Source organism: Trachemys scripta, chromosome 14, assembly GCF_013100865.1.
Source record: "Trachemys scripta elegans isolate TJP31775 chromosome 14, CAS_Tse_1.0, whole genome shotgun sequence".
Classification (NCBI taxonomy): Eukaryota; Metazoa; Chordata; order Testudines; family Emydidae; genus Trachemys; species Trachemys scripta.
Genome location: NC_048311.1, coordinates 36578113 through 36589086, shown reverse-complemented (window position 1 = coordinate 36589086; position 10974 = coordinate 36578113). Strand labels below are relative to the sequence as shown.

The 10974-nt window shown below is 45.5% G+C and overlaps 2 protein-coding genes across 2 annotated transcripts in view; one reads left to right on the top strand and one right to left on the bottom strand.

Annotated features, from left to right (window-relative positions):
- Positions 1-10974, bottom strand: part of LOC117886991 (zinc finger protein 445-like) — a 731357-nt gene that overhangs the window by 303085 nt on the left and 417298 nt on the right. The gene's annotated exons all lie outside the window — the stretch shown is intronic.
- Positions 621-10974, top strand: part of LOC117886923 (zinc finger protein RFP-like) — a 30810-nt gene continuing 20456 nt past the window's right edge. The window contains exons 1-2 of the mRNA XM_034789072.1: positions 621-1072; positions 3214-3309. Of these exons, the coding sequence (XP_034644963.1) occupies positions 656-1072; positions 3214-3309 (513 nt within the window). The 5' untranslated portion in view covers positions 621-655. The remainder of the gene's footprint in view (positions 1073-3213; positions 3310-10974) is intronic.

Here is a 10974-nt window from a genome sequence, read left to right as displayed (position 1 = left end):
CCGCGCCCAGCCCGGCCCGGCACCATGCCCCCGACCCCGGACAAAGAGGCCCCCCCGAGCCTCCCGATTTTCCCGGACATGCCCGGCTTTTGGGGATTTCCCCCCGGACGGGGATTTGAGCCCCCAAAAGCCGGACATGTCCGGGAAAATCCGGACGTATGGTAACCCTATTTTTATACAGCGCTACAACTGTGCAGTTTCCACGCACAAAGCGGCTTGGCAGCGTGTACAACTCAGGAGTTTCACCGCAGAAAGCTGCTTTACTGCGCAGAAACTTGCCAGTGTAGACAGAGCCTCAGTGCTCACTTTAACAAAGGTCAGTTTCTTGCTCTAATGGCTCTCACGCCTAAATATCACTCCTTAGACACACAGTTCTGCAAGCTCATCAGGACAGGGGGATGGATGCTGATGTCCATCTGAAGCCCCAGTGACCCTCCCCACCAGCACAGGGGGCTGATTGCAGGACTGGAGCCCTAGTGGGGTACATTTTTCATGAAAGCCTCCAGGGCAGTAATGTTGGAAGTTGGCTCTTTCCAATTCAGCAAACAGAGTGAGTCAGTTCCAGGAAGGGAAACACCCCCTTGCTGCTGCAGGCGGGACATAGTGTGAACTCAGGAAATCGAAATTTACCCTGTTACTCTGCCCAGAGGGAGCCATGGCTGCAGTGAACCCTGTGGAAAGTCTCCAGGAGGAAGCTACATGTCCCGTCTGTCTGGAGTATTTCACAGAACCTGTCACTCTGGAGTGTGGGCACAATTTCTGCAGAGCCTGCATCAGCCAGTGCTGGGAGGGATCTGATACGGCCATCTCCTGCCCTCAGTGCAGAGAAACTGTGCAACAGAGAAACCTCAGGCCGAACAGGCAGCTGGCAAATGTCCTAGAAATTGCCAAGCGGCTGAGTTTACAGGCAGCAAAAGGAGCAGGAGGGGACGGGGTGTGTGAGAGACACCAGGAGGCTCTGAAACTGTTCTGTGAAGATGATCAAACTCCCATCTGTGTGATCTGCAGAGAGTCCCAGGCTCACAGAGCTCACACTGTGGTTCCCATAGAGGAGGCTGCCCAGAAGTACAAGGTAGGGAATTGCTGTCAAGTTTAATGGGTAATAACTTTGGATTTTAATTACAGGCTGATTTCACTGAAAGTTGCCTGTCACAGGTGTAATGCATCATTCAGCTGTGTAAAGCCTTCATTGTAGGGGTGATGTTATAAGAAGTAAATGATCAGCTAGTGTGGCAAGAAAGGCAAAAAATGAAGTCTTTAAAATATCTGATGTGGGAAGGTTTTCTCTAAGATTCTCAATCCTTTTCAAAACTACTTTCCACTGTTAATTGAAGCTGTTAATTGATCAGTAAGGTTTAAATCTTAAGAACTGCAGGCCAGTCTATGTGGGTGTGTTACCTTCAGCGTGGAAAAGGGAAGGTACAAGCTGTTGTTACAGATTTGTTTAATAGAAATTATTATTATCTTTATTTGCATCCCAGTAGCCCTAATAGACCACAAATGAGATCTGCGCCCTGCACAAAACACAGTGAGGGACAATCCCTGCCCTGAGCACTTTACAGTCTAAATAAGCAAGACAAACAAAGGGTGGTGAGGAAAACTGAGGCACGAGGAGGGGCAGTGAGTTGCCCAGGGTCACCCAGCATGTCAGTGACTCAGCTTGACATAGAACCCAGCTCTTTGCTGTCCCAGTCCAGGGCCCAAACCACTAGGCCATGCTGCCACCTTAGTATCAGCCCCTGTGAAGAAGTTTGTCCTTTAGGAGGGAAAGATTCCTCGATAAAGGTCCCAGGCCCAGCAGGGAGATGAGGTTTCTCACTGGGATGCTGAATTCCTGTGTTGCTCCATCAGGGGTTAAAATCCGATGCCAGCCTGCACTAGAGGAGATCACTGGGCTAAACACTGGGTGGACCCCAAACATCTTGAGTCCACCCACAAAAGGTCTCCAGACAGCGCAGGGCTGGGCCAAATACCAGGGGGATTAGCCTGGATTGTAGCAGCAAATAACTTCTTGGCAGTGCTGACCTGTGTCAATCTGAACTGCACTAGTGTGTACGTGGGCAAGGACCAGCCAAAGTGGTTCCATTAGCCCCACCTGCAGCCTTTGGAAATCTCCCAGAATCCACTGCTTCTGGGATCTTTACCAGGGAATGGGACAGGGAGGTACCTACCCAGAGGGCATTGCCACTGAAAAGGTTTAGGACAGCACTAGGGCAATCCCCAAATGTTCTTTATACAAATCTGTATTTCTAATAGGGTGGCCACAGATACATCCCCAGAATATGGGACATCCCCACACCTGCCTGCATGGGCCCACCCCACCTTTGTCATTCTGCATGGAGGTATCCCCCCCCCACGTCCTGCTGGGCACTGTGCAGGGGGCACTGGGGTGCCTAAATGTTAAAAGTGGTGGTACCCCTACTTCCCACAGGGGTTAGGAGCTCCAAGCCACTGCAGGCAGGGTACTCCGCAGCTTCCAGACACCACAGACAGCAGGGGACCCTGGAGCTCCAAGTCCCTGCAGGCAGGGGAAAGGGAGCTCGGACCTGAGACCCCTGCAACTTCTGCTCAGCCACTGGGGGCAATGTGGGGACCACGCCGGGGGAACGCACATGTAAATCCAGCTCTCTTGTTTTCACCGGACAAAGCCATGTCCAGTGCTGAGTCCCTACCAGACAGGGATAGTGTGCCACAAAACTGGGACTGCACAGCTTCAAACCAGACAAATGGCCTCCCGACGTCTCATGGGGGTTGACCTGGTGCTTAGACCAGCTCTGTCCAACCAGTACGGTCCCCAGGGCTTCAGGGCCGAAATCCCAGCCAATATTTAAACCCTGATGGCATCTGGAATTTGTATCACTTTGATTCATTAAGACTTCTTGAACATAGGTTTATTGATTCATCCCCAAGTGACTCCAGAGTCCTGTTATGCGCTACACTACTAATCAATTCACAAATACCAAAAAGCTTGGTTACAAATGAGATCTCTCCCTAATTACCAAAAAAAAAAAAAAAGTTGAACCTGAATTGCTAACAAGTCTGAATATGACACACTCCCAGTCTCCATTAATAAGGTTTCATCTCCTTGGTGGTCCTGATGTCACAAAGTGATTAGAACCAACCAATCTGGGGGTTTGGATGGAAAAAACACCCAGCTCCACACCCTTCTCAACCCTCCAAGTAAAACCTCCCAAATCATTTCTGTTTCTTCAGGAAAAAATCCAGGCCCATTTGAAGGCTCTGCGGGAAGAGAGAGAAAAGCTGCTGGGATTTAAAGTGACTGGAGAGGGGAAAAGCCAGGAGTATCTGGTAGGTGTTGTAGGAGCAACAGTGATCTGTATGCTCTGTATAACCTGTATGCTCAAAAGGTCTGTTACACTTCCCCCCACCCCTTGTCTCCTCTCCCTCTTTGAATACCTGTGAAGTGGCTTTCCCCCTCCCCCACCCTCCTGAAATGCTTGTGGGATGAATGGGCTACTTAAACAGCTGGAAGATTAGAAGAGCTCCCAAGTAGACAAGGTGTCTGGCACTCTGATTAGGCAGCGCTCACACACCCAATGCATGGACGCTGCATGGACACTGCCCGAGGTGGAGTGTGTCAGAGAGTAACAGAGTTCTCACTCTTTTGTTTGGGTACAGCAAATCAGATTCTTTATTCTCTTTAACAGCTGTGTAAAGGAAGAGAGTGCACTAGGACACAGGGTCTCCCCCTCCTAGGCAGGTCTCTCAATAGGTAAACAATTACAGCAAGCATTTATACCTTTTGATACAGACAATGAAAAGCAACTGCAGCATTTTGTTTATACATAGGTCATTCTGATATCTTGTTTTTCTCAAAAATGTAGACTCTCAGTCTGCATTCCATATTGTTTACACATTATATCTACACAAGGTCAAAACAACTTCTCACACAGTTCTTTCCCACTCGCCTCACACATCCTCGCTTCTACAAATCTCGCGTTATTAGGGTTACAGTTAGCCTGACTCTTGTTATCAAACTGTCATGCATTGCAATCCCTTTCCTGTCACTTCTTTCTCTGCTTCCACAACCCGCCCCCCTTTTGTACTACTAGTACACCAAACATTCTCAAATCTTTATTTGCATTAAGTCTTAGAATTCAGATTCTACTTCAGATGCTTCAACCTTAGGGGTTTTGATTGGATGTGATGACAATGCATGATGAGCATGGACATGAAAGGTATTACTATTAGTACGTCCTTTACAACAACAACAACATAATCCTAAACTAACTAACAACAATACAAGCAATAACATTCCTATAGCAATAATATGATGGGGTTGTTGTACTGTTTTAGTCATATAACACAATACATCATACTTAGTACATAAGGTAGACACTCTATAAGCTGTCTGAAAGGCATACTTTTCAACTTGATATATATTTTGAAGCATATGAATTTGCCCTTGTATTTCAGAGATTCTTTGAACCTCTGGTAACACTGAAAGCAAATTTTGAAATCAATCAGGTACTAAGCTGGTCCACTTAAAGGGTATCTGGAACCTAAGGACTACTTGCAAAATTCTATCTGCAGGCCAGTAAACAATATGATTGCCTGCAGTGGTAATAAGATTAAAATGTATGTCTTGCAATGTGGTGGCATTAACATACTGTGGCAGAGCTCTGACCTCATCCCCATGGGGTCCTGCACTCCCAGATGGTATATGCTAGCCTCAGTGGCTCTCTGTGAACCTCTACATAGCCCTTCTCTCTCTAGGGCCAGGTTACAGTCTACTGAGCCCTTTTCATCATAAGCCAGCAAGGAGGTTGGTGAGAGAACTCCCACAGTCTCTGTTGTCCCTAGGACTTGTTTTAGAACCGTTTAGCCTCCTGTCCTGACAGGGGCCTGACTTCCCCTCCCAGGAAGTGTTCCTGTAGTGGTGGGTTGGGGGGAACCCGGGCCCACCCTCTACTCCGGGTTCCGGCCCAGGGACCCTAATGGTAGCATCTGTTGGCATCCAACCTTTCACTGCCAGAGTTGCTACATTTTCCTGGGCCACTTCCCCACAGCTCTCCTGCTTCTCCCTTACGGCTCCCTTATCAATAACTGGAGGGTGTCTTCATTAACCAGTCCTTCAGCCACACTTCCTCTCCTCTGGCTCTTCTCTGCCTGACTGGAGTGAGCCCTTTTTATAGTATCAGCGGGGCCTTAATTAGAGTCAGTTGGTCACATTAGCTTAATGGCCTCACCTGACTCGTTGCAGGTTAATTGGAGTCAGGTGTTCTCATTAGCCTGGAGCAGCCCCTGCTCTGGTCAGTCAGGGAACAGAAAACTGTTAATCCAGTGGCCAGCATATCTGCTTTCTGCTATTCTGCTGTACCCGACTGGCCTGGGTCTATCACAATACACACGGCTATCATTAGCTTGAAAAAGTAAGTGTCCTGTCAGGGTAGTTCCTTGTCCCCTACCCTCCCAGCAAATGCAGTCATGAATAGTGACAACTTCTCCTGGCTTCAGTTTACATGTACACTGTTCTAATGGCCAAAATGTCCATTGACTCCCTAACTCCATTCAAATGTCAGGTGTAATCCCAGGAGCACTGACTAAAAATCGATTGGGCATACCAGGTAGTCTAATTTCCCAGATGTCTCGGTGAATAATCCAATCCCACATGCATCCTCCCCATGGACCTGGCAGGATTCGGTATGTGGGAGCCCATCCCCCACCTCCCCCAACCGGTCCATATGCTTGGAAGGAGCACTGTGAATGTCCGCACTTCCCCCCAGAAAGTCTCCAAGTATGTCTCCATGGCCACAGATCAGATGGTACTCCTGATGTGTCTGTAAGGGCAGTGGGCCAAGCCTGATGCTCTAGATCATTCCGAATGGCCATTAGCTGGTCATTCAGAACATCCTGAATTTCTGAACATGCTAGATCCCACTGCAATGCCTTCCCAGCCTCAGGGATATTCAATACCATCTCTGCCAGCAACTTCTGGGTCATTGAACTAAGGGCGGAGATAACATGTAACTCACCAATTCCAGCCTGTACCTGGGTTAGCTGTGCTCCAGAAACAAGGCCAATGGCCTTCTCTAATTGTCCCAATTTCTCAGCATGTTCTTGGCTCTTAAAAATATTCCAAACTGCTGCTGCACTATTGGCCCCATCCCAAAGGGATCCGGTCAAGTCTCTTCTTTCTAGAGGAAATAACCCAAGCCCTCTGTTGTGCTAATCTAATGGCAGCCCCCTTTGAACAATTTGGGTATGTAGAGGTGATCTGGAAACTGGATAAGGGCAATGAAAATTTAACAGTCCCTAGTGTAGTGGTAATCACCGTCCATTGATATCCTAATACATCTCTCTTTGGTGTAGTACTATACCACATCTGTTGGTTGAACACCTTTATGTATTTCCGGGAGTCATTGATACTAATGGCATAAGGAGGGGTGTATTGTAATAAGGTACAGGTCACATTATTAGTCACTGGAATAATTTCTATGCAGGTAAAATTTCCAGTGGCAAAACAAACTCTTTGGGTATTTGTTTAATTGTTCACTAATTGGGTGACCAAATAACAATAAGGGCCTCTCTCATTTAACACAGTGCAAATTCCAGAACAGCCATCATATCTACTTCACTATAGAACCCATTAATTGCAATTACAAATTCTTGGGGTTCACTTGTAGTGATATCATATACTTTTATGTCCACTGATCCATTCTTTTCCATTCAATTGTTCGCTTATATGGGATATCCTGAACCTTAAAAATAATTTTTTTCAAACAATATTTAAATAAATCACTAAAGTGTGAAAGCCTTAGTCATTGGTTTTATCAAATATATGGCATTGACTGTATTTGGATGTGTGACAGGGGTAATAGTGTAATGGAGGAGATGGCAGGGGCACTGGCAACATGGTGCCTTTGGTACTTATCATTTAAAATCCAATTAGGGAGGGCAATACATGCTGAAGGACTTATCCAAAACACAGGGCGCAGGCTGTAGAATAAACCCCCAAATCCAATCAATACCACATTCCCAAGCATGGGTCCCACAAGTTTCTTCCTGCCTGTGTATAATTCTTTGTTTCTTCACCAGGGTCAGTTCTTAATGTCTTTTGTAGGCAGGAATCCCTGGACTTTGTGGTTTCAATGAGGCAAGTGTTCCTTCTTCTCTTTTCCTGAAACAGTCGTGGTTCAGCATCATACAGGGGAGAGGTTGCTAGCACTTCACCCTGTACTGGTGTGATTCCTTTAGAAAAATTCAAAGGCACAGTAGGTCTGTCAGTGGACAAGGGAGAGGTTACTAGCACTTCACCTTGTCTTTTTTTCCCTGCTGTCCAGAAGGCATAGCAGAGCTAGAAGGAGAAATAGGCTTATCAGGCGGAGAGTCCTCCCGAGGTGGAGGGTTTTTTTTACAGTGAGAAGCATGGGGCCAGGTAGGCAATCCTTGGCACTTCACAGCGGTGTTGGTGGTTAACGGGACTTGGAAAGGGCCTTTCCAGCATGGAGCCAAAGCAGTCTTTTGTAGACTCAGTCTCCTGGTTTCAATGAATGGCAGGGCTGCTAGGATCTTTGGGTAGCACTTCTTTTATCTGTGAGAAAAGAAACCTAACACATTTCATTAATGCCTGGCAGTGTTTTGCAGATCTCATAGTTGCTTGGGCACATTCAGGCCCCCCTTTTCTTGGCTGTCAGCCAAGTCTTAGCTGTGGGCAGTGTCCTTGGATGGGGCCAGCATCTTATCTTTGGACTGAGCTTGCTAGCTATTTTTATTTTCCAGTTAACTCATTCTGTTCTTTTTCCTTTTTCCCTTCGTGGCTTCTTTTCCTGAAAGGAGACTTCCACTCTTCACTCATACACCTTTTCCCAACAATGAACACATACACATTGCCATTATACGTACATTAGTCTTATTATTCAATGTATGCCATATAACCATTCCAGTAAAATAACTTATATACAGAGCTTTGGAGCAACAAACCAGGACAAGCACACCCACTTTTGAGGAGTCCACTCGGTACAACCTCTGGTGTCCAATAGCTTTCCTCCCTCCCCAGCCCTCTGGCTAGAAATCTGAGGTAGCCAGAAGGATCCCATGGGCAATATGGGGAGTGGGTTAACCTTCCATGTCCTTGCTTCCAAAGACTGTTGGTATGCAAATTTTAACAACAATTTTTCAATTAAAAGATCTGGCCAATGAAATTTCTTTTTCTTACTTAAGCAAATGTATTAGACTTTAGTATATCACATTTTCCTGATTTATCCAAACACTTTGTATTCCAAGTTGAATAAAACAAGTATCTGCTTTTTTTTTTTTATTTAACCCTTCTATTTAATTTTGAACTAGACTGTCTTATGAAAATATTGAACACAACAATTCTGGCCACAAGACAAACAGCACAAGACAGGACATAGAACACAAAAAGAATTCCTATTGTACCAGTAAATGCATGGTACGTTGAATGCTGAATGGAATGCTGGCATCCATTTTCTCTGATGATCTGAAAGACAAACGAACAGAGGTCTACCCTTTCTGGGCAGTCAGTCATTGCTTAAAATATTTCCTTTATATACAAATACTCTTGTTGATTTCAGGCAAAACAGAGGAATTACCCCATATTTCCTTGTATTTGTTTTATAGGCAGCCCAGGTTTTAGTGGCTTCTACCTTATTAGTTAGATAATTGCATTAATACAGATGCTTTCTGGCTTGCTTCTGGATCCAAAGCTATCCACAGATTAAAGATTCGTACTTAAAAAGGACACAATTAACTTTCCCAGACTCTTGATTGCCTTTTACTTCTAACTCCTGCTTTCAAACACACAGTGATCTGAAAAAGACAACACAACCTATATTGGTAGGTTTGCATTTCTTTTACCTCTGCTACAATATACACTGCACATGTTCTGGGGAAAATGCACATCCTCTCCACAATTCAATTTCTACACAAGGTGTAACTGTTTCTTTTGTGCTTACAAAATCTCCATGCACCCCTAGTAAAGTGACAGCTCGACCACACAGAGCTAGGGGCACTGTCCTTCTCTCTCTTTACCAGATCTTTTATCTGCTATTTTGTTACCCAAAAACAAATTCAAATCTTTTATTCTCCTGGCTTTGACTACCCTGCTGCAGCCACAACCTTTGGTCTTTAGTTAAACATTTTAAATTTTGTAAATCATTAAATCATTTTAAGGATTAAATGCTAAATACCATATTAAACAACACTAGTTTCCTGTGTCTGGCAAAAGTATTCTCGGTTTTGCAACTTTAAAACAATACCAGTTAATCTCAAACTTATAAAACACAGATTGTACACAGCAGGAGTGTTCTTCAGCAAATTAGACTAACTTATTCATAGTCGAATAATTCCACTTAAATAACCTCTTGCCTGGATTACTTACAGACATTCCTACCAAGTTTCACTGCTTGATTCCCTCTAGCAACTACAGAGTTAACTTCTCATTCTATTTTCTTAAATCACTTGTCTCCCAAAACGACACCCAATCAACTCAGATATTACCATTCCAATTATTGTCCTGGGGATTTGAAATCCCCATGCTTATAATTACTTACTCCTTTCCTTCCACTATGCCCTCAAAGTTTCCAACCTGTTTTCCAATCTCTCTATCTATTGCCTGCCCGCTTGGGCCTGATCCTGCTTTTCTCGCTGAACCATCCCTTCCATGGGCACCAGCTTTTTTCACTACCAATTTAGCTAGGAGGGTGGGCTTCTCAACTAGCCCCTACCCTTCCTGGTCTCTTCTCTTAAACATTCTTACTCACAAGGCTACCCGAGTCCTCCCTCGTGAGGCTTGCCACCTGGGCAAAATGCATGGCCCATAGGCGTTTAACTATTCAATTTTCTCTTGTGACAAACACACTGCTGTTACGGCATATACCGAGCACAAATTATTAAATTTTGACAAGTCCCTGAAGGACCGATACTTGCTTCCTTTTCTGCCTGGAAGTCCTGTCTCAAGGTTGCAACTTGCCCTGGGCGTAGGTTTGAGTTGCTGCCTGGTTCATGATCTATGCTCTTAATTGCTCAATTCTAGTTATCAAGTACACAATTCTTCCCTTTTTCCCAACTTGTCTATTGCCCAGTCTTGCTACGACTGGGGTAGATCCACCTGACACCCTTCCCGGTCAACCGGGGTGGACAGAGGAATGCTAAACCCCTCTCCGGTTCTCAGACTTACTGCAGCTGAGAGTAGGCACACTTTCATACTCACATATGTACGTCCAGACTGGCCACGTCTGTATATAACGTCCAGAGAAGGGGGAGAGGTGGACGGGAGATTATCCTGTATACAGCTTGTCCAGAATCTCCAACTTGCTTCCACTCTTGGGAGGGCTGTTCTTTTACACCCTGGGGTCTCCTGCGGCATCTCTTTCAGAGATTCCAGTCCAGGCCGGCTGCCTGTGGCTTCTTCACAGCGTCCCCAAACCATGCCAGCTCCAGGGTCTCAAAGGCAGACTGTTGGATCTCAGTGGACAGTTAAGCTTTGCAAATGTAATCTCAGCACTGTAACTTGTATTGCCTTTGGTTTGCCTCTGTCTATATTTTTTTTTCACAGCCAGCTGGGGCCAAAAGCAGTTTTTCTTTGTACTTAGCCTGGTCTGCGTTGATTCTTTTCCTCAATAGACACATTGCTCCCACTGTGTGTCAGAGGTTTTTGGTGATGTAAGGGTTTCTCTGAGATATGTAAGTTTATCTAAATCGAAGGTACCTTCCAGTGGGCATTGTTTAAATGGATTTGCATGTGTGTAATGATTCCAATTCTCTAAATACCTGCAGGTTTTCGGACCATAATGTACGTACATGAAATAAGCTGGGGTATCCTTAGGGGGTTAGAGGGAATCCTTAGACTGTCCCCCACCCATTTTCCAATCACACACACAGGGGGGATGCCCTGTCCATGCTAGCGGCACATAAACTAAGGATCTCTCCCTACAGGGTACTCACACAGGAGAGACTAACGAGGATGGCCATGACCCTCCTACACCTCCC